Source organism: Protomyctophum bolini (assembly GCF_963924005.1).
Source record: "Protomyctophum bolini genome assembly, chromosome: 18".
NCBI lineage: Eukaryota > Metazoa > Chordata > Actinopteri > Myctophiformes > Myctophidae > Protomyctophum > Protomyctophum bolini.
The window spans coordinates 17,114,648-17,138,346 of record NC_137879.1 but is presented as its reverse complement, the minus strand read 5'-3'; the positions used below and the strand labels follow the sequence as shown (position 1 = coordinate 17,138,346).

Below are 23,699 nucleotides of genomic sequence, written 5' to 3'. Positions count from 1 at the left end.
ATGAAAAGTTGAATCATTGGCCAGTTGAGCGGGACACATTTGGTGGATTTATTATTGTAGTTTTCAATTTCATTCAGGTCATCTTTATCAAGACGTATTTTTCCAGACCCATAGGGGCCAGACCGAACCAGCCGTTGGCAAAAAAAATGCCACACGACAGTGTGATTTGAGTCTAGCTTATTAGCCAGGGCCCAGGCTATCGATCTGGGCCCTCGGTGGGAAATGTTAATTCTCAACAGCGAAATTGCAAAAAGGCGTCCCCTACTCCCCCTAGAGACACACAATTCGATGACACTAATATCGGTGTAACACATTCAGATGAGGCATGGGCATGCGCGTGCGTGCGTTAATAACCTACTAGTGAGCGCGTGCGGGGAGCCCCGTATGATAAATATTTGTCTATTAGCTACAATGTTACCTCTGAAATAGCCGGGGGAGGGTATGTTTTACTGTACACGTGGCAGGCACACCACACACATTAACACGTGATGTTTGACTTTACCAGTCAATGGCTTTCATTAACAACGAATAATTTAAAAACCTTCATGTTTTTAATTCCCCGTTTGAGGTTGGACGTTTTATATTAGAGCATATTTATTGTATTATTATTTTTGCATTGGATCAATTCCACATTATTGTAAGAAAATATGTTGTTGGTCAAGCAAGCCAGTGGTCCCTACTCCAAGCCTGCGGGCCAGTGCGGGGTGACTGGAAAGCCTGGTGAGGCGAGGTTACGGGGTGACTGACTGACTGTGTGTGAACTATGTCGGTGCGCGTGTAAACGAGTTATTACGGGATTATACTGCTGACAAAGATGGCGGCCTCCTTATAGCGTCTTGTTATGTGATTCTTCCATAGAACTATCGGATTTTTCAGAGTGAGGGTCTTATTCAATGCGGCGAAAAATCTGGTTCTTTTAACCAACGACGTGGGACTTGGGCAGAGACATTACCGGACCCCGGTATTTATTTTAAATAATTTGCTAAGCGTCACTAATACTATTACCAAAGTATACAGACTTGTATATACACATGATTGTGATTTGTGAGCCAGAATATCAACCTGTGTCAGCTAGCTCTGTGTAAACCAGGCGTCATAATAGATTTGTCTGTAATCAGCACTGATTCATTACTTGAAGAATGTTTAATTAACACACACACACACGCACGCACGCACACATGTCTAGGGGTCTAGTCTGGCAGTCGCTAGGTCCCTATACAAAAGACAGGTATTTAACATAATCCCTTCATTCATTGTCAGTCAATTGACCCAGTCTGTCTGGCTTGAAAGGCCGGTGGTTTCACAAAAGTTCAAGACAGACAACAGAGACATCAAGGTTAGAACAAGGATCTGCTCCAATACAAAGCTTCTGAGTTTATAGTAATTTCTCAATCTCTGTACTTGCACTAGTAGTATAGGTCTTTCTAGGCTCACTCCATACTGCAGTTGATGTGTAACTTGTTTGTGAATTGCTCACAAGTCACATACTCTTGAACTGGTTGTCTGCCTGTCATTATTTATTGACTGCATTTAAAAGTCTTCCACTACATGTTATCTTAACTCAGTAGCCTACACTGCAAGAGTGGACCAGGTATCAATATCCCTACATGTGCAGTCTACACACATTGACCTTGAATAAGTCCTATTGACAAACTGACCTAAATTGTAACCACTTCAACGTCCCAATTCTAGGACAAACATTCAGCAAAAATTGCAGACCTATATCATAGATAGGCCATTTTAAGCTATAATATTATAGTTAGGCTGCAGAAAAGAGGAGTGATCTGCGTCCACTGTGCAATATGTTTGATTTTGAAGTAATCCAAGAGTATTTAGATTGCGATTGAAAAAACATGCACGCACGCTATGGGGGCCCTGCAAATATTACCGGCCCAGGGGCCCACGTGGGGGGTTAATCCGTCCCTGTAGTAAAGACTTAATTGTAACGAAGGCTTTCACTCACTTTAATGGCATATGGGTATTTTATAGCTCACCACTGAATATAGTGACAGGCTTACATAGGTTAGTTAACTATACTACATGTAAGTCTGACATCACAAACTCCATATTCGGACTAGGCTGATCTAAGAGCTCCAGATATGGAGAATTATGTGCTGACATCATGCCAGTGTAGAACTCCATATATGGATATAGAGTAGACGAGTGGTTTATAACTGGCAACTCTGTCAGTTCTAAACACGCAATGAGTATTATTCTGCAGTCATTGTGCATCTATTACACAACTAGATGCTTCACTACCGTCCTAAACAGTCATTTTGTGCTGCTGCTTGCAGAGCTAACTAATCAGTGTTGGCATTCTGATCATTTTGACAGCAGTGCACGGCTCATGTTGACACAGAAACTGCCCCCGTTGCAGAGGGTCTTGGCCCAGGCTGCCAGTCATCTTGCCAGTCAGAAGTATGATGTCATTGTGGTGGGTGGGGGCCACGCCGGTACAGAGGCAGCAGCGGCAGCTGCCAGAGTGGGTGCAGAGACCCTCCTCATCACCCAGAAAATACAGACCATTGGTGAGAGAAGGGGCTTTTGGTATGTGTTTTAGGGGTGAAAAAGTTAGTTGAAATAATTCGTTTTATCGATTTATAAATAAAGAATAGATAATTTAATATAATAATCATTTAATTCTCAATCCCTGTTTTGAGCATGTCATTATAGTTGAAAAGTAAAAGAAAAACAGTATTGTTTGATTGTGAACTACAATTTTAGCTATTTTCATTATTTTTGCGTGTACCGTTTAATATTATAGCCTGGTTAACCACTCTCCCCTGGAAGAGGGAGTGGTTAAAATAGTTAAAATAGGGTTGAAGTGGTTAACCAGACCAATTGATTGCCGTTTATAAAAAAAAAATACATTTCTATTTGTATTTTTCTGGCCCCTCTCCCCCAGGTGCCCTGTCCTGTAACCCCTCTCTGGGAGGCGTAGGGAAGGGTCATTTGGTCAAAGAGGTGGATGCATTGGATGGTCTGTGTGGACGAGCGGGAGACTGGGCAGGGATCCATTTCTCCATCCTGAATCGCAGTAAAGGTCCCGCTGTGTGGGGCCCACGCGCTCAGCTGGACCGCGAGCAATACCGCCACTTCATCCAGGTACAGTGGCGTCAACTCCGTGGGTTCAGAGGCGCAAATGAACCCACTGGCATTTTGGCAAAATATATCAATATGCAGTATATGCACCCACTGTCCACTGAAATTTCCCTTCCCCAGTGGTCATGTTGTCATGCACGTAGTCACATACCTTTACGGGGGGTTTTAATGTTATAGCTGTAAGGAGAAACACTTTCCTCTTACTTTAAATGGTAGGCCTACGTCAATAAGCGACCGCCACAAAGCGACTGCTTTACTGTTTATCATTGATCATGCTGAAAACTCGTTTTTTTTCCACCGCTGGGGGGGGGGGGGGGGGGGGGGCGTGGCTGCATGAACCCACTGCCGTTATAAGAACCTTCCGCCACTGTCCAGGTACCACAAGCACAGACATGGCACGAAAGCACACATCAACTATTAAATTAAGATTGGCTTCTCCTGTATAGCTTTTCCTCTGTCTCCATTGAATGATCTCTCTCTTCTCTCAGTCGGAGCTTCTGTCCACCCCCAGGCTGACGGTTGTGGAGGGTTCGGTAGAGGAGTTGCTGACAACTGAACCAAATCCAGATGAGGCCGGGCATCACAGAGTTATTGGGATACGTCTAGGTAAGGAGCTCAACACACAACATACATCATAACTTCAATGTTGTCCAATCAGTTTTTAACTAATGTCATTCAGTTCAGTTTTTATGTTATGTATGTGGAGTTTATTTTTTAAATTGCTTCTCATTTGAGGTTAAACCGCATAACCCACGCGGCTTTTTCTTTGACTAGCATTGTTTCCGGTTCATTGCATGTTCTCGATCGCCTACGAGCATGACTTAACTTAACACTCAGGAATTGACAGGTATTTTATCTGTCCTCCTCAGTGGACAGAAGCCACCCCATCTTAGCCAGCTCAGTGGTACTTACCACTGGCACATTCCTGTCTGGCTCCCTATTCATGGGTCAAACCACATCGCCGGGGGGGAGAATTGGAGACCTCCCATCGGGCGCCGGGCTATCCCACACGCTGCGGGAGAAGTTGGCGCTGAAGGTGGGCAGGCTACGGACCGGTACACCCCCAAGGATTGTGAAGGACTCTGTAGACTTCTCCCTGGCCCAGGTTCAAGCCCCTGACAAGCAGCCCACCCCGTTCAGCTTCATGAACTCTCACACACGCTGCAAGGTGAGATAATGCAAAACACTGCCTCTGAAGTTGATACTCGTTCTCTGGAAGTGGTCGGAGTATGGTCTGAAAACACCCCAAATGATTCCTCAAAACAGTAATGATCAATTTAGGAGAAAACATGTTATAAGCGGTTTCCAGTCTGTACAAATATTGCATTGTAAAGCTATGACTTAACGGACCACTTCACCACTTTTAAACCCATCTTCATATAACGGGTCCTCCTCCTCACTAATAATCATGATAAAATGGCTACTCAGTCTGTGTCTCATAGGAGGGCTGTGGGCAGTTCAGAAACCCGTCCACCAGTGACATCATCGTTAGGCAGAATTTTTTAAAACAAGATTTGTTTTACAAAAATGTTTAAATTTCTATTATCGTGGGAACGATGGCTTCCATTTTCGCATTGCAACTTTTCAGAACAAGAAAGCCAGACGTTTCTGTCACTGGTGGACGGGTTTCTCAACTCCCTACAGCCCTCCTATGAGACAGACTGAGTTGGGAAAAAATGTGCCATTTTATCATGATTATTAGTGAGGACCTATTATATGAAGAAAGGTGAATTGGTGAAGTGGTCCTTTACATTTTATAATATTTATGCCAGTGGCGTATCCAGGAATTACGTTTTGGCCAGGCAAGATATGTTAATCGTCGTCTCCCCGCGCACAATCGTAGCACTAAAAGGTTTTCAAAGAGATATACCTGCCAGACGAGTGGGATACAAAGGCTGAAAGGCATGCATTTACATTCCAATAGGTGATTGAGGGTCGCGCTCTACTGCAACGGCCAATCAGCTGTCCCATTTTAATAGTTCTCAGGTCTTGTTTTTCTCATTGTATGGATTTTGGCCAGGCCAGAAATGGATTTGGACAGGCGGACGCCTGCCCTCGCCTTATTGTAGATACGCCTCTGATTTATGCTATAAATATTTTTTTGTTGCTGTTACTTTATTGCAAATTATGAATGCTATATTCTATGCTTAAACTCCTGTGCAGCCCGAAGAGCAACTTCCCTGCTATCTGACCTACACCACCCCAGGAGTGGAGAAAGTAGTGACAGAGAGTCTGCATCTCAACTGTCACATAAAGGAAGATGCCAAGGGCCCCCGGTATGTATGCACACACATACATACACACACCGACCTCCATCTCAAAATAATTTGTTCCAGGGTCCTTACAGAAGCCGGAAACGTTCGCTGGGAAAGAACATATTCAAAGATTTGCACACGTTTTCACGATTTTTCAAAAATAGCAGATCTACAAGCTCATAGATCTGCTATTTCTCAATAGCTAAAGTTGCCTGATGCCTGAAGGTCTTTGACCGAAACGTTGCCTAAAAAAAGTTTGTATTGCAAGTGCAGACGGTGTGCGGGTCTTTGTGCACTTTGTGTGCATTTTACATTGAGCCCTGCCTACCTACACACCCGTCTCAGAGCATATAGGTGTGCATAATACTTTGTTGCCTAATAGCTAAAGTTTAAAATAATGGTTAAAGTGGTTCAAAGCTACGGTGACACAGATGCATTCCAAGTGTTAATGGGTTAAGTGGTTAAATTGCAGTGTATTCAGTAAAATGATTGATCTGGGTCTTCAGGTACTGTCCCTCCATCGAGTCACGGGTGATGCGGTTTCCTGGGCGACGGCACCAGGTGTGGCTGGAGCCAGAGGGCTTGAACTCTGACCTTATATATCCTCAGGGTCTGTCTATGACCATGCCGCCTGACATACAGCTACGCCTCATCAGAGAGATCCCACCTCTGCACAGGGCCGAAATCCATACACCTGGTACGCTACCTGAACAATAATGTATTCATAAAAAAATGAAAGCTACAATCTATAAGTTGAATAGGTACTAGGTAGACTGTTTGTTATGATTATGAGGGAAATTCAGTTGTCACCACAATCGATATAGTGGAGGTATACTGTGATCTGTAATCTAAGTTTTATATGTATTGTCTGTTTCCCTCTCCTGACAGTGGTAATTGCCAATTATGTCCAAACTATTTACATTTGCCTTGGTGCTTGTGGTTAAGAGCGCCGCCCTGAGATTTATGAGGTTGGGTTTCGATTCCCCGGCCGGGTCATACCACATGGCTCAGAAGGCTTACTTACTTACTTTACATATCTTATTCAAGTCCTGGATTGCAGCTTTAAACTGGATTAATTACGGTAGTTATTAATGAACATAGATAAAAAACGAAACAGTCTGTTAACCCTATCTCAGTGATATATACCGGCTCAAGTCAAATATCTTCTAGTCAAATAACCCACCTGTGGACCACACAGGCACTCGATAGCCTTTACATGTGATCAACCCTATTCCTTTTGTTTTTGTTGTCCAGGTTATGGAGTGCAGTATGACTTTGTGTGCCCAACCCAGCTGACCCCTGCACTGCAGGTGAAAAGAACCCAGGGTCTCTTCCTAGCTGGACAGATCAATGGAACCACAGGATATGAGGAGGCTGCAGCACAGGTCCGTTTTAATTTCTCTCAGGGAAGGCATGTACTTGCCAACAGACCCGCACTTGAAAATAGTTTGCCAGGGTCAAAGATCTTCAATAATTTTCAGAAATAACTGATATACAACGCATTGTGAGATTGTGGATCAACTATTTTCAGATAAAATAGGGCTGAAGTGCTTGCCTTAAACCGTTCCTAATTTCGCTGGGGACCCTCTGGGGCTCCCTAAACCCCACTTTGAGAACCAGTGGATTCTTTCATTCCAAAAAATAACCCCTTTTGTCCTTTCCATCCAGGGCTTGTGGGCAGGAGTGAACGCTGGCCGTTCTGCCCTCTGTCTTCCCCCGGTCACACTGTCTCGAACCGAGAGCTATATTGGGGTTCTTATCGACGACCTGGTGAGTCGAGGAGTTACAGAACCATACCGTATGTTCACCAGCCGGGCCGAGTTTAGAACCTCGCTGAGGCCAGATAACGCCGACCTCCGGCTCACCCTAAAAGGTAAAGCATAGCGCGACTCACATGTCCCTTTTGACCGTGCGTGTGCGCACTGCGCAGGAAGGGTGATGTTGATGCTCAATTTACAACTACATCATGAAAGCCGTGGCAACAGCTGTGTTCTTTGTCCTCTGTCAGGGTTTGAGGATGTGGGATGTGTGTCCTCCTGGCGCCACCAGGAGGCTGTGAGAGTAAGGGACGGTCTCAAGGACGCATTTGTGGCCCTCCAGTCACTGGCTATGTCTGCCCCCCGCTGGAAGGAGAAGCTAGGCAACGTCGGTATCAGTGACACCAAGAGCGGCATTATGAAGTGAGTGACAAATATTTCAAATTGCCTCTGTATTGCAGTTCCCATGAAAGTAAACCACAGCTCAGCCACCAGCTAAATGCTGATGGTGCAGGCTGGTGGATCGCCAAGATTAGAGCGCATACCCCATAAAAAAGGCTATTAGTACTTCCCGGATTTGGATGGTACTGTAGATTAGTCTATTCCACCTGCAATTTTCCAAGCAGTCAGTCAGACTATAATACATCATCTATAGAGTATGCTCACAACATCATCATCATAACCGGAAGTTATGCGAGAACGCCTACTGAATAAAATAATAAAATAAAGACTTTCTGGCCTTGCCCATACATCCAAACAGAAGTCTTATCCGATTGCGTTAAACTCACTTTGCCACACACTTTATGCATGTGCATACCCTCTATTATTGTACCATTGATTCTCTCTCTCTTTCAGTGGTTCAGATCTGTTGCAGTACAAAGATGTGTCCTTTGAAATGTTGGCTGACACCTTCCCAGAGTGCCTTTCTCCTTACGTGGAATTCTCACAAAGGCTCAAGATAGAGGGTAAAGATATATAATTTAGAGTCACATATTTTGAGACAATTGAATGGGCACTGCAGTTTTGCTATGGTAGGAAATGAGTGTAATTTTCCAGCCCCAATTCTTCACTACGATGGAAAATAAATAGTTTGTCACTCACAGTTGTTGGGGAAATTGACGTTGTCCTGCAGATTTCTCAATAAGTTGACAATCTATCCTTGCCTTTTGTATAAGCATACTTCCACCACCATGCGCTCTGAAAACATACAGTATGATACACATCTTCTTGTTCTGTGTCATTCAGCTGTGTACAGACCCCACTGTGAACTGCAGAGGAGAGAAATTGAGAGAATTCAGAGAGACGAGAGCATGTCTCTCCCACAAGACTTGGACTACCTATCCCTGAAAGTGTCCCTGTCTCACGAGGTCCGTGAGATTCTGGACAGGGCCCGACCCAGCACTGTGAGTTTACTTTTTTATTTTAACTACTTAATCCTTTAAAGGCACACTGCTGCGTTTATCAGATTTTTAACAAATGTTTTCCGAAAAAACTGTCCAGTCTGCATTTAACACATTGCTGTACACCAAATAGCGAAAACACTAGTCTACAAGCTCACAATGTGTTGCAAGCTTGTAAATCTATTTTCACCAAATGTCAGACAATTATCACGCTGGGGTTTCAGATTCCATTGCTCTTGCATACATTGACTATGGCATATTCCACGGTTTGTCTTTCAGCTTGGAGCCGCTACCCGACTACCTGGGATAACACCTGCTGCCATTGTGAATCTTCTCCGTTACGTCCAGCCAAACCAGAGACAAATGCACAGAAGAACAAGGAAGGAACAAAAGGAGACAGAGGAGGAGCCGGCACTGTGTGCAAGCAGTGCGTCATTACCTCAGTGAAATTATTACACATGACATGAACAGTGGTTCCTTAAAAAAAAGATTGTATTCTAGAAAATGTATAAAAAATAAGTTAAGGTATATTTAGGAAAATATGTAACATTTTCATTTTGTACAAATGTTGAAATGTTGACTAAAGCGCAGTAACACATTCATGAACAAACATTTGAGAAGTCATTCCTGAATGTACAAGTCCTCAAAACTAAAACAACTGGATACTGTATACAAACAATTCCACTAGTGCCCAACTACCTGAACAGTGAATAATTCTAGTAATCCCATCATCATTACAGTGAACAACATGGTGCTCCATGTGACCTTGCTAAGGTCACTGCTCTTACTAGTGGTGTGGCCGTCCAGCTCAGCCACTCCGCTACTGAAGAAACCAAAGGGAAACTTCCAATTAGGCTGAGGTACGCCCCTGGGGGCTTCTGGTAAAACCGTAGTATCAGCAAACCTCACCTCAGTGGTCAGAACCAGAGGGGATGCAATGGAACACTGAAAATAAAGGTTGAATGATATCAATATATTAGGACTTGCATGAAAGAACAAAATACATTTCATATTCTACTGGAGAATATTTGAATAATCAAAGGGTATTTCACCCAAATAGGCACTTCAGATAATCCTTCAGAACAAACGGACAAATTCAACTATTCACCATTGTATATTAGCATTGTATTAAACCAATCTGGGAACCCATCGGTAAAAAGGGAAAAACAGCACTGGAAATTGTGTAAGTCAACAATCTGTCTCAAGAGACTAGCATTAAACAAATATAATATATAATTATATAAGCAGCATGTACATATTTAAGCTAAACCATTCACTCAGCAGGAGTGGAGATGTGTGTGCCAGGTGCCTACCTTGACCATATGACAGTGGAAAAGGTATTTGGCCCCCAGAATATAATTCTGGGGTAAGTTCTGCAGACCCATTCGAGCCCACAGCACTTGAACAGAGAGGGAGCGAGGAAGGAGGCAGCCTGACTCGCATGTGTCCTAAGAGAGGGAACATGTGAGAAAAGCAATATTTGTACAGTGATTCTCAACCTTTTTAATCTGTGTTGTTTTTATTTTTTGAGAATGTACTAACGGGTCCATTTGGTTGCATTTCATACACTCTTCTGGGGAGCCCCTGGTACCTCCCCAGGACCCCTGGGCATCCCCAGATACCATGTTGAGAACCATAATTAGTATATACAGACATGTATAGACCTTTACTAATTATATACTGTAAAACATGGTTATAAGTCATTATCAGGAAAGCAGGTCTTATCAATTAGAATAGTGTGCAATTAATTTGCACTGCATTAATCAAATAAATCATGAGATATTGTAGTGCAATTTTGGATCTCAGATTTTGCATTTCAAAATACTACTGCTGTGCCATACACTACCTGCGAGCTGACTGTACACTGCTGACTGATAACTTGTGTCCATTCTGGCTGGGCTCCTGAGTTCATGGCCATCAGCTCAGGAGTGGCCTGTCCCTGGAGAATGCCATAGACCCGGGAACGCAGCTCAGAACAGTTATTGGACGGGGAACTTACATGGGACACAAGAGAAAGACATAATATAGAAATGAGGGGGAAAAAAGTCAAAATGTACAATGGTGCAGCGACACCATTTGACCTACTCGAAACTATACAACATTCCTTAAACCAGTGGTTCTAAACCATTTTCACGTGAAGGACATTTGGCCACAGACCTCCACCATTTGAGAAGATTTTGTGCCATTAGGTTTGTCTAGCCTGGCTCCAGCCCTGAATCGCTATCCACGCCCATTAAGAAAATGTGTTCTGGCGATTCAGAATAATAATGAGAGGAAAATTCAGGCTAAAGTTTGTCCACATTTATCGTCATTTTCTAAAATACCTGTACCTGATCTACAACACATTGTGATGCAATGTGTTATGAACTGGTTATGTATATGATATGATATTTTCGAATAGCAAAAGTATAAAGTTGTCCTGATTTTTCAGTCTAGTTTTAGAATGTTTTCTAATTTTCAATTTCATCATCAATTTGACTATCAGTCAGACTGCAAAGAACATCTTTAAACCTCATATAAGAACAGGCCATGACATGCATTTCAAACCGAAATAAACCGACAGGACTCTTGACAAAGGGAATGCTGGACAATGCTGCTGCCTCACCTGAAGGTACAGCCAGTGACAGTGTTGTGCGTGAAGAGGATGGGGACTCGAGTGCTGGGATCATGGGAGCACTCTCCTCCCTGTAACATCCCAAGAACAGTAAGCTGATGCTCTGTCAAGGAACGAGTACACTCAGTGTGGACAGTGATAGACGGTCGAATAAGAAGCCACCTTCATTACAGCACTACAGCAATAGTTATGAGCCGTGAATAAAGTTTTGTTTTGATCAAAAAAGTGAGGGGCGCTAATATATTAAAGTCTAACTCATGTTGATTAGGTGATGTAATGATGATATAAAACAAACAGAGATAATGACGTAAATCTTCCCTTCAATGTCAATAGCGTTTTTAAAACAAACATTGAACTAAAAACAAACAGAGCCCCTCAAAAATTCAGTTAACATTGAAGTGGACTTTTTAAATTCTAGTTCAAAGGCATCTTAGTAACAAAGTAACAAAGACCCATCATTAATGCCCTTCCTTTATTACCCAAATAATAGAAGCATAAACAAATGCTGCAACCTTACCCACCTTGAAGGAACATATGCTGTGTAAAACATGCTAACGTTTTCAGACTGGTGGAAATTCTTAACCAGACTCCACCAGCTGGAAGAGGCTTGCTTCACAATCACATTGGTTTCACATTGTGAACTTGTGAATCAATACCGCCCCCATCTGGCAGAGTCAGGTTAGGAAATTCTAGGTTAATTCCCATCTTTTCATGCAGGTTTCCACATTGATAAACAAATATATAAATGTGGTGTCTGAGGCAAGGATACTGGCTGGATAGCTTCGCCAACACGAACAATGACAGGAGACCCCACTTTAAATCCAACTGGACCGACCCCAACGGTTGGTCTTGGTGGACCGAGGCGGGGTGTAGCTAACTGCAGGAGAGAAATTAAATCGGTTTAACACAAAATATAAAATATTTTTGAATATATTGATATTAAGGCCACAGATTTGAATATATCCCGAAAGGTCAGAGAACGTGCAGGTGTGACATAACTACCTGGAACTGCACAGTGTGCGTCTGTGACAGCACTTGATTCACAGCGACATCTACTAGGACCATGTTGACTGTTGCATTTGTGATTTCACCGCTCCCTGTGTATCGTATAACAAACTGCACCTGAACAAATGTGAAGGAAAGGTTATTAAAAAGTTTAAACTGCTTCCTGATCGAACAAATGGAAAGGTAGGAGCGCACACCAGTAGTGGTGAGGTGCTGACCACAGGAGATAATACGTTGACTAAAGAAAAGAGGACGCACAGCTCATAGTCACAATGCTAGAAACTTTAATAAACCAACGTTTCGGCAAGCAGGTTGCCTCCTTCAGGGTATGGTAGGATCTCTCATCATCAAGCTTCCTGATCGAACATAAAGTCTAAAAAAATCTACATTGGTTTATGTGGACAGTCAATAAATGCACTGATCTTGTTTTTGCCCAATTGAGACTGTGGCACATCAACAATTTGTCTTTTAGTGTTTTGGTTATTTTTGCTCTTCAATTGTCCTGAAAGATCAGAGCCTACTGTATGTCCAAGTCCATTTTCTGTCCACGTGATGGACAACCTGAATCTGAGACGCGATCCGTCTTTGGATGGCAGCAGTGCACCCTATTCTATGACAAAATGATGACTATCGAAATTAAATAATTACTAATATCTATTCATTCTAAAGATAAATTAGTTCATGCAAGCTGATGTTTGGAGATATGTGTACATTCATGCAAATAATGCGACTTTAATTGACAAGCTATGACAAACAAAGCTAATTCTCACATGTCTCCCCCCTGCTCCGCTCCCTCCACTGGCTCCCGGTCGCTGCCCGCACAGAATACAAAACTCTGATGCTGGCATTCAAAGCAACCAAAGGTATGGCTCCCCCATATCTTGCAAGTATGATTGAACCCTACAAACCCTCCCGCGCACTCAGATCAGCCAACGCAGGGAAGCTGGAAGTACCCTCACTAAAAACGCCGGGACAACGCTCCACACGTCCCAAACTCTTCTCCCTTCTGGCTCCAAAACTGTGGAATGCACTTCCCATTGCAGTCAGAACTGCAGCATCACTCCCAATCTTCCGCCGTAGTCTGAAAACCCACCTTTTCAGACTCCATCATGGCCCATAGCACTTACCATACCCCCTTAGATAGCATTTCTGTAGACTTAGATAGCATTTGAAACAGACTTATAGCATGTTATGTAGACAGCACTAGAATTGCATTGTATATAGTCATAGCACGCCATAGTAGTAGTACATATGTATAGCATAGTAGTATATATGTATAGTTTATATGTATAGTTTCATTATATAGATATTCCACTGTTACTTTCTTAGCTTACGCATGTTTCATGATAAATGCTTTTATGTGATGTATTCCCATGCTTTTGTTCTTGCTTAATGTAAGTCGCTCTGGATTAAGAGCGTCTGCTAAATGCCTAAATTGAAATTGTAATTGTAATTGTAGCTAGGCCAATATTTTCAATAAGCAATCAAAATGATCAGGATTTATCCTTCATTACATACAGTTCATAGGTTAACCAGTAAGACGAGGGCGAGAAGCGACCTGAAACAACAGGTCTGGGAATGCCCATATGTGGACCTTTTTTGGGACAGGCCGGTCTAGAGTTAGTATCAGTCAAAAGGGAGACATTGAAGAGGAAGGACGGGGTGGGGAACATATGGAATGTCAGAACAGGTCGGCTACATATATGGAGATCTAATGGTTTGATGACGTCAGATCAACATAGTGTCAGTGAGGCCAGATGTAGAGTTGCTGGCCAGCTCCATATATGCAGATCTAGGTGAAGATCCAGTCTTCTCCAAGCATGGCTATCCACGGTTTGATGAGGTCAGTGTTGTGATCTTCATATATGGAGAAGGCCATATGGAGCATGTCACGAGGTGTGACTGACGGACTGACATGAGGCATGACTGACTGACATGAAATGCAGGTTTTCATAGTAAACTGCGACCTACAGTCGCAATAAATATGCCATATGCAAATGTATCCACTGCACTGAATGATCTGAATCCTTGTACTAACCTTTGACACCACATTCAGACAGGAATCATTTTGTAGTCTTGGTGCAGGCCATTTATACTGTGGAGAAACTTGTATCTGAAACGAAACAAACAAGTTTGTGCAGCTAGCATGCACAATGGCATGTCATAATAAAAACCCATATTAATTTAAGCAGAATAAAATATACTCAATTTTTTCAGTGCACTACAGGGCAGAGCCATATTGCAACTAACGCAGGGTGACAAAGGCTGAATCCTTGGTTGAATTCAAAGAAATAAAAGCCAATGAAATGTTTTCAGAATCTGCAATAATGATTCTCTTACCAGCAAATCTGTTACTTCTGGTGTCTCTGGTACTGGGAGCTGCAAAGAAAACATGAACTGGTTACCATTTGTGCTTTTGCATGTGCAGCACTGAATTGGCTTGCATTACAGCATCTACTGTAGGCAGAATAACCTGCATGACAGCATGTACCGTATGTAGAATTGCATGTATCAAAATAAATCCTGAAGACCAGAATTCCGAAACATGTCCGTGCTGCTGCGGCACATTGAATGCATTTTAAAAGACTATTTTCGTGACTACTGCTGTTCTTTTGATGTACTGTATTGTTTGGAATCTACATCCGACAGTGATCAAAGTTTCCTTTAGTTGAGCACACTGAGCCTTTGAAGTACCAGAATGGCATGCATGACAGCATGTGCATTCTATGGCAGCCTGTACTGTAGGCAGAATGACAAGTATGGCAGCAAGTGGAAACACTGACCTTTATGAGGTTTAGGTCAGAGAAATAGGATTGTGCACCGAGGCTGGGGTCTGAGACACAGGACTGTGGCGTTACCACTCGGGTACAAGACAGGGACACAGTCCTCAGGAACTCTGGAGGCATGAGTGGGATGGGGGAGGAACAACAAGCAGAGTGCATCATGAGTGTATTTAATCCTTATATTGCTATATCAAATGTAATAATGCGTTCACTGCACACTATGGCAGTTACAAAAGCTACAAACAATAGCCGCAAGCGTTGGCATGCACGCTGTCATCGTGTCGCTGTTAAAAGTGTTGTACAACACGCTTGTTGACATCATTAAGTGTACGTCAATAACATGATTATGATTGACACTGCTGTTTTGTAACGTTTGTAGCAGGTGTTAATAGCTACACGCGCATTGAAAGTGCGCGTGTTGAAAATAACCAATTGGTGCGCGAGTTGAAAATAAAATGTGTGTTGTTAAAGTTTGTTGCTTATGCATTAGTCAATGAAGTTACTCAGACGTATTTATACTTGGCTCAGACATGCATCCAGTGTCCATTGCTTGCAATGGTATGAGCCACTGGGAATTTGAGGTATAAGCCTAGAGGCTCACAGCCTGTGTGAGACGTTCCAACTTACGTCAATGAGCCAAGAAGTCAGTCAGGGGTTGACTTACACTTAACATGTATAAATTAGGCTTTAGTTTATAAGAACATCATCATTTTAAGATAAGCTGTAAGCCTACTTGCAGGGTTGCGGTTGACACAGGATGAAGATGCCACTCCTGGAGATGGCTGACGAAGAAGACCCCGCACAGAGGAATTGGTGAAATAAGTTAGGATGACATCATCAGCCTAAAACATAAAATGGCATCATAATTATATGAACTCCTTAAAATGTAACTTTGGTCGTTTATTTCTCCCCTTCAATAATACCAATTGGTATTGTATTTTATATTGTTATTGTTGATTAGTCAGCTTTACAACAAGGTATAACTTGTAAGGATCAGGGAGCACCCCCAAAGCATTTGCCAAAATCTCCCAATACGTTTTTGTTGGTATGGGATGGCCACTTCCCACGGTCTGTCCTTGACTTCACCAGTCTCACAGAACATTTACAAACCTAAATTTGGAAATGGTACAAGGGCTGCCACCAAATAATTATGCCACTCTGTGTAACAGAACTGCTTCCACTTGCCCTATTGCACGGGCCTTATCCTGCTGGGACAAACGTGTCATCATTCCATGGTGGCAGTGTTACTGCTTGGACCATACACAACATGACATACCTGCTACCAAGTCGCTTAAATATATCCTGGTCTAGATTATTTGAAAATCTCGAAAGAGTTTGCGGTCCACCCATTTTTTCTCTGTGAGCACCTGATCATTCTGCTTTTATTTGGGGCCCAGAGGTTGACAATCACAGTTCTAACTGCCTCTCTCACCCTGTAGAAAGGTCTTGTGTGGAGAGCAGTGGTTATAGGTGGTGGTGAGAAATGGTAGGAGTCCCCTATCGCTGGATACTCAGATAGGGCAGGAAGAGTCTGTGGTACTGTAACATTTCCTGTGGGAACATATACAAGTTGGGAGAAAAGGCAATATGACAACATAGGGACATGACATTGAAATTGTGGTCAGTATCAGGCTTTATATCACGGCTTTCCACCAGTAGTGTTTACTGTACTGTACCTTGCTTTGTGCCACATTTTGAGCTTGCATATAAGCGTACACTGTGATACTGGTGAAGTCGGGCATTCATTTACGAAAAAGAGAAAAGTTTAAATATGGAGTCAAGCGGTTTGCTTCGAAGACGGCAAAAAATGAAATATGCCACTAAGCATCTCACAGGGAGTGTAATGCATCACTGAAACTGAGGTTATCTCAATCCATTTGATAATGCTACAATGGTAGCATCAACTCTCAACTACTGGATTTTCTGTATAAACATTTGTTCATGAAATTGGTTCAGGGCCACATCCCTCAAAGATAATACTGTCTATGATATATTATATTGTTTGCCAATACATTAATCTAATAAACAGTAAACACCACCATAACAATGATGTAGCGTGTTTTGCTCATCCCAGATATGATTTACTTGTTTTTAATAGTGTGATACTGATACTTATTAGAATTGTAATACTGTGTGATTAATGTTTTAATAATTGTATACAATTTGTAATGTGTGCTACCTTTTCATTAATCTAAATATATACTCTATTGTCAAATCGTGCTTGCAGGTACCGATATATATTTTTTGTTACGGGCCCCTAAAACCCTTGGGCCAGCACTATCTCTTGACCCTTGTCAGTTTGTTTGTGGGCAAGAAGAGAAGACTTACCTTCAGGTCGAACACAGAACAAGGAATCTGTGACAGTAATGAGAGAGTCATCCACATTGGCTTTGAACATCAGCCACTTGTCAACGCAAACTCCTGATCTGCAACACAATAGTTATTTGTAATGCTTCATGCTAAAAAGGTGGATTTTAACACACCAAAGGCTAGTACTTACATGGCTTCCTCTGGACAACCAGTGAAGACAGACCTCAAGTCAGAAATATTGCAATCTTCTACATCACAACAGCAACCGATGTCACAGAAGTCTGGGGTCAAATCGCAGAGGCACACTAAAAGAACATACAGGACATGGCCCGTGTTAGTCAGTGGGTAGCACAGCTAAAGTTTTTCATAAAACCTAAACAGAGCACAGTGCCATTGGCACAAAAATCTAAACAATACTAGAGCAACGACTTTCTAAGCTTTTAATTTTAAGGACCCCCAGTTTACTATGTATTTAATAGGCCATGGAGCCCCCATAACGAGTGTACAAACATTTGGTTCCATGTGTGCACTCTCAGAGATAAGCATGGCCTTCATTTGGAACCCACCAATGAACCCTTGGGGTCCCCAGACCACACTTTGAGAACCACTACTGAGTATGTGCATCAAAATGTTATCATGCTTTACCCTCTGTCATCACCACAGGTTGTGCAGTGGCCGTAGATGGAGCTGTAGAATTCTGCACCATAGTGGGAACATGTGATGGAATCGGGTTTGTGCTTGTGGTCACGGTGGAATCAGCCTCTTGGGTTACCATCTCAGTGGTCCCGGTGGCTTCAAAGACCTCCTGTTGTTCTGTAGCCCACCATGGAAAGGAGGTTGTAGAGCTGGACGTTTCACCATCTGCCAGGCTGTTGTCGGTGGTCGTAGGAGATCCTGAAGTCAACTCAGAATCGGTGCCCGCACCACCCAAACGTCCATACAAGACCATAAAAAGAAGCACCGAACACCACAAACAGCAGGCATTCATCTCGTCCAAAGGCGCCTATGTGCAGTGCTGCTGAGGTAGCCTGATTATCAGACTGAAGCTTTGTGATGCTTTCGCGGGGTCTGTGGTCTAGATCCAAGGCAAGCTAGTGCTCACTGCGCTGAGGCTCAGCCCGCTCTGATCTGGTCTCGACACCTGTGGCAGGCCCAGCACGACTTTGCCTGGAGCTCTCTGGGGGGACGTTATGCTAGCTAACTAACGTGTTAGCTCCAACATTCTTGCCAATATCATGTTCAAAATGGTTGTAATGCACTTGAGCCAGGGTAAAGAGCGAACAGGTATTTTAAATAGTTTCATTTAAGAAATGGCTCACATCATTGTAATGTTGTGCAAATGTGCTGTAGTTGTAGCTGTTGTTAGCCTGTTAGCTGTTGAGAAGAGAGCAAAAGCTTCTATTCGCGTTGCCAAGGAAGCTACTGCAGCACTCACAATCCGTTTCCATGGTTCTGAGTTACCGTAAATATTGGAGAATTGGGAGAGTACATAATTATAAATGAGTGCAAGTACAATTATTAGTAAATAGCCCTATTTATATTATTATTAGCCTACCTATTTCGAATAAGGTTCGTAAACCAAGGATGAGCATGGAAATAAGACTGAGATGTTTTGATTCTGAAGAAACAGCTCGGCCACCGGAAGTCTTATATTTGCTACCTTATATATTTGCTGCCTTGACACTGGCCTAACGGGCCGAGACTCGAGAGAGAAAAAAAGTAAAGCAACGCTATAGTTACGCTACGATGTTGCTAAGAGCTAAACACATTATTGCTGCTATCACTGAGCGAGTTAACGCGGGTGCGGTAGAAATAATTGAGATAATAGAGAAATATGAAGAGGAACTTCGCCTGGCAAAGGAGGAGATCGACAGTCAACACCAACTATTGACCGCAGCTGTTCCACAACAAACACCACTCAAAGGTATTATGGGGTCATCCCTAGCCCAAACATTTAGATTCAGGGTCATCCCTATGTTCCCCACTTACCTAGGGTTTAGGGTTAGCGTTAGGTTTCTGGTTTAAAGACTTCAGTGTTTTGTACTATACAATTGTATGTAGGCCTATAAGTACAGAACAGAATGTACAGAATGTTTTTGCCATCTTTGTTGAAGAATCTGAGCAATATAATGCAATATAGGTTAGGCTACTACGAATACGATATCACAGCCATTCCCTATATATTCCACACAACACAAACAGCACTCACCATGTTTTATATATTGGCTCCAAATGGTTACATGCCAGTACACAACACTCAATGTTGTCTCCTGTTTCACATAACACTGAACACTCACAGGGTATAATGCTCAGGTATGTTTATGCCGGTGTTTGTGTCTCCCAGATGACTTACTTTATGGTTAATCATACTAATTGATTTAATCTTTTAATTTAAAAAGATTTTAGAATAATCAAGACCAACAACGCAATGTGATGCAGCTTGTAGATCAAAATGTATTTGTACGTATAAGTATAAAACAGCTAATGAAGCTAGCTAATGAATTTAGTCGATTATGAAAAAATAAATGTGTTGATCTTAAACCACTCATGACCCATTTCTATTTCTTGATTTGTATAATTAATCGATAGTTTAAATCCTAGAAAATGGTTTCTAACTATATATTCCATTATTTGCACTTTCCCCCTAAAGGGCCATTGTCTTGAGAAGCTGTTTCAACATTTTCTCTCGTTTTCTTCTAGATGTACAACGTTGTGAGTTCCAGCTCTCGGTATGTGAAGAGAAGATTCCCCCTCTACAGCTTCACAGAGATGAAGTCAAAGAGGAGTCTGACAGCAGTGACTCCCAGTACACAGTGTATCCTATTTCTATTGCAAGCATCCGGTTTGAAGAGCTCACTGAGTGCAAACAAATGGGCAGGGAAGACAACATGCCTGTTTGTCATGAGGCAGAGGAGCCAGGAGGGTCAGAAGAGGCTCACTGTAGTTTTTCCCAGATAGATGTAGATCCGATGAGAGAATATGAAGAACCAAAGTCCAGTCCAGGACAGGCTGTAGCCAACGTGATGATGGATAATCCGGAGATCAAACAGGAAGAGGAGGATGAGGAGATGTCCAGTTCCAGTAATATTGATGACAAGGGTAGTAAGAATACCCAGGATGATACTGAAGAGCTCACTGAGTGCCAACAAACGGGCAGGGAAGACAACCTGGCTGACAACATGCCTGTTTGTCATGAGGCAGAGGAGCCAGGAGGGTCAGAAGAGGCTCACTGTAGTTTTTCCCAGATAGATGTAGATCCAATGAGAGAATATGAAGAACCAAAGTCCAGTCCAGGACAGGCTGTAGCCAACGTGATGATGGATAATCCAGAGATCCAACAGGAAGAGGAGGATGAGGAGATGTCCAGTTCCAGTAATATTGATGACAAGGGTAGTAAGAATACCCAGGATGATACTGAAGACAATCGCCTTGTCTGTGAGAAAGACTTCTGCTTCTGCAAGCATTGCAGAAGCATGGAAAGGCACATGAAGAGAAAACATCAAAACCACTGTCAGAAAGGGTCCAAGCATCGCAGAAGCATGGCTTGTACATGGATAGATCAGATGAGAGAAGTAGAAACAACGTCCAGTCCTGAAGAGGATGCAGCCAACATGACGGATAATCCAGAGATCCAGCAGGAAGAGGAGTGTGTGTCCAGTTCCAGTAATATTGATAAGTGTAGTAAGAATACCCAGGATGATACTGAAGACCACACAATGAGTTCAAACTCAAGTCCATGTTTCAAAAATCTGTCCATACCTCTCCACCGCATCCTGTTGACGGAGAACAGCGGTGGAGATTGCGTGCCAAGCAGCCCAGCCCAGCAGATGAGAGACAGAAGCATGAACAGACACAGAGAAGAACCAAAGTCCAGTCCAGGAAACATGACGGATAATCCAGAGATCCAGCCGAAAGAGATGTCCAGTTCCAGTAATATTGATGATAAATGTAGTCCGAATACCCAGGCTGAAGATCACGTAATGAGTTCAACCCAACATCAAGGCCAGTATTATTGCCATGTCTGTGGGAAAGAGTACAAGTATAGCCGAAGCATGAACAGGCACATGAAGAACATACACCATCTCGCTCCAAGACCCCAGTATTATTGCCATGTCTGTGGGGATGGGTTCGAGTATTTAAAAAACAGGAAAAAGCACGTTAAGAGGCATCATCGTCAGCCGGCTCCGAAACCAGTTCTATTGAGACATCAAATGAGAGGCAAATGAGCACATGCCTAAATGTTATATTTTTGGTTAAGTTTACTCACAGAAAAATGACTTTGAAACACATGAAACTTCATAGAAATCAAGTTGTTTGGTCTGCTGAAAATGTTTTGACCAGCATGGACGTCAGCGATATCACATGATTTGGCACACAAGTGTTGTTTTTACACCAAAAAATATATACAGAAGTTTGTGTACACATTATGTATGTACATTTATTTGAGTACTATCCCAAAATAAGTGTGCACCCCTGCTTATAGTGTACATGGTATGAGCATATTGTATTTAGTTCTGTGTAATGCACCTACATCTTCAGTTGCTTAAATACAAAAATAATTTCAGTAGTAACTACATATTGGTCTGTCTGCTTCCTTTGATAGTCATAGTAACACTATGTATAGCTGACATTTTCTTTATTTTTCTTCCTCCCAATTTGAACAATTTCATTTAAAGTGTACAGTATTTCACACATTGAAGTGTTTATCATTCCTTAAGTCAAAGTTGTTAAAACGCAACAAGCAGCCTGTGGTCCACAACAGGAGATAATGCTCATGATCTGATCAATAACATTGAAGTATTATTTAACCGCACATTAGGGGCTTGTGAAATGTATCAGACACATCTCTAGCCAAGACTATTTTGTTCAACATAAGACAAAAAAAATACAATTAAAGAAAGAAATGTGCCAGTAGCTTGTATATACAATCTAATACAGACAACACATTGTTTTGATATGACTTGCAAACCAACTTCTGGAGAACTCAATCTACCTTTGCAGAACACAATAAAAAAAAGCTTGTGCAATGTTTTTTATATATTCAAAAATACATTTAGGTCTTACAGAAAGTGGTTAAGAGTTAACGGAAACGAGCCACCTGCAGCCCAGTTAGTGCCACAATTTTTGTATTTGTCCAGTTTTTCTTGTGTCTGAGGTGACAGTACGTTATGATGTGCTGTGCTGTGGTGTGGTGTATTAACTTTGTATTTAGGGTTTCTTCCTGGAGGCTGAACCCTTGACAGTCAAACGGGCCAATGAAATTAACAGTAATATAGTGTCATCATCACACTATCAGCCCCTCCACCTTTATCATACAACTACAGCTGTGGGTGCGGCTTCAGTTCAGGTGGATCACCACCCATCAGGCATACTTAATGAACTGGTGGGCATGCCCACATAAAAACATTTTAACAAATACTGTACACTTTTTTGAAAAAATTATACCTCCTTATATCACATCACAAGCTTGTGATCTCCTATTTTAGATATTTCAGTCTACATTTCCCAAAAAGAAATGCATTTATTTAATTCAGTCTGACCAGATGAAGGAAAAAATATATATCCCCACCGGCGATAAAACATGACCAAAAGGGGCCATATCAAAAGCAGACATTAAGGCCTGGGCCGTGGCTCAGCGGTCCAGGCACCTTGGCCGGTAGCCCGAGTCTGGCAGTGTGCCGCAGGCTCGACTCCCGATCCCGACAGGCGTCGGCCTTTACTGCATGTCACTCCCCCATTTCCTGTCAGCCTACTGTCTGTCCCTCTATAAAAAATATAAAATAAAGGCGAAAGCAAAAAAATGATTCCCCGGCACCACATTTCCCAGCTAATCGAAACCTGCTCATTCTAACTAATAAGGGACCGAGGCCACAGAAGGCCTTTTTCGAGCTGCCAGGACCTTTGTCATGCTTTTCTATGGAAGTCAAGATGCATTGTTGCGCTCCTCTTCCTAGCGCTGTGGTTCATATTTCAGTGCTGTACTTTTGAGTGGTGCAACCATAGGGTGCACTCTGGACAGTATCTGAAGTGCTCCCTCTGCTGCTTAACATTTCTGTGGACATGGCCCCTAATATGGCACCCAGGAGGCAGCTGGCAGTAAAGGTCTCAGGGTCACTTTATTTTAGATTATTGCGAACGCACCGATCTGTCTGTCCCGCTATACGTCCAAATATGGAGTGTACGTCCAAATATGGAGTGTGTTGCATCAATCACAAACAAATCACTCAGCTCCATATATGGGCACAAAAGGGGCCAGGTCCACATATACAGTAACAGCGGGACAGACACACAGACATGAACTGCAGGGTCTCAGCTGCGTTCGCTTCCCGTGTTTGCGCGTCTTACTGGTTAAGCCAATGCATGTCTTCAACACCCAAGCTGCATCCATATTTGATTCACAATTTGAAGTTTCACAGCACATTCACATTGCTTGTGCTCTTGCTCTGCAACATGCAGAATTCAGAAAAGAAAAT

The 23,699-nt window shown here is 42.5% G+C and overlaps 3 protein-coding genes across 8 annotated transcripts; 2 read left to right on the top strand and 1 right to left on the bottom strand.

Annotated features, from left to right (window-relative positions):
• Positions 1 to 815: 815 nt before the first annotated feature.
• Positions 816 to 9,117, top strand: mto1 (mitochondrial tRNA translation optimization 1; the record flags this gene model as incomplete). 6 transcript variants are annotated; one of them, XM_080789168.1, is made up of 13 exons in its annotated part: positions 816 to 961; positions 2,335 to 2,528; positions 2,906 to 3,105; positions 3,591 to 3,708; positions 3,972 to 4,270; positions 5,266 to 5,378; positions 5,864 to 6,054; positions 6,612 to 6,742; positions 7,026 to 7,230; positions 7,366 to 7,537; positions 7,970 to 8,079; positions 8,360 to 8,517; positions 8,794 to 9,117. In XM_080789168.1, the coding sequence occupies exons 2-13, from the start codon at positions 2,348 to 2,350 to the stop codon at positions 8,959 to 8,961; spliced, it is 2,046 nt and encodes a 681-aa protein (XP_080645294.1). In that variant the 5' UTR covers positions 816 to 961; positions 2,335 to 2,347. The 6 variants fall into 6 exon arrangements, with proteins under 6 accessions (XP_080645294.1, XP_080645297.1, XP_080645295.1 ...); XM_080789171.1 differs by having other exon boundaries at positions 2,335 to 2,547; positions 8,794 to 8,961; XM_080789169.1 differs by having other exon boundaries at positions 822 to 961; positions 2,338 to 2,528.
• A 75-nt stretch (positions 9,118 to 9,192) lies between these two features.
• Positions 9,193 to 18,676, bottom strand: LOC308333008 (tectonic-3-like). The gene is made up of 14 exons (XM_080789175.1): positions 17,872 to 18,676; positions 17,417 to 17,531; positions 17,245 to 17,342; positions 16,349 to 16,467; positions 15,650 to 15,758; positions 14,917 to 15,029; positions 14,474 to 14,512; positions 14,172 to 14,246; positions 12,131 to 12,250; positions 11,898 to 12,005; positions 11,120 to 11,223; positions 10,361 to 10,508; positions 9,828 to 9,962; positions 9,193 to 9,459 (listed from the first exon to the last, which is right to left on the bottom strand). Exons 1-14 carry the CDS (start codon positions 18,212 to 18,214, stop codon positions 9,199 to 9,201), a joined length of 1,887 nt encoding a protein of 628 aa, XP_080645301.1. The 5' UTR covers positions 18,215 to 18,676; the 3' UTR covers positions 9,193 to 9,198.
• A 220-nt stretch (positions 18,677 to 18,896) lies between these two features.
• LOC308333009 (uncharacterized protein) lies at positions 18,897 to 21,802 on the top strand. The gene is made up of 2 exons (XM_080789176.1): positions 18,897 to 19,150; positions 19,927 to 21,802. Exons 1-2 carry the CDS (start codon positions 18,973 to 18,975, stop codon positions 21,450 to 21,452), a joined length of 1,704 nt encoding a protein of 567 aa, XP_080645302.1. The 5' UTR covers positions 18,897 to 18,972; the 3' UTR covers positions 21,453 to 21,802.
• The last annotated feature ends 1,897 nt before the right edge of the window (positions 21,803 to 23,699 follow it).

Coding starts and splice junctions, on each gene's coding strand:
- LOC308333008 (XM_080789175.1), bottom strand. CDS start 18,214: ATGAATGCCTGCTGTTTGTGGTGTTCGGTGCTTCTTTTTATGGTCTTG. Junction 15,030..15,649: donor TGTCAACCGCAACCCTGCAA/GTAGGCTTACAG, acceptor TCATGCCTCCAG/AGTTCCTGAGGACTGTGTCC. Junction 10,509..11,119: donor GTCACTGGCTGTACCTTCAG/GTGAGGCAGCAG, acceptor GTCCCATGTAAG/TTCCCCGTCCAATAACTGTT.
- LOC308333009 (XM_080789176.1), top strand. CDS start 18,973: ATGTTGCTAAGAGCTAAACACATTATTGCTGCTATCACTGAGCGAGTT. Junction 19,151..19,926: donor ACAACAAACACCACTCAAAG/GTATTATGGGGT, acceptor GTTTTCTTCTAG/ATGTACAACGTTGTGAGTTC.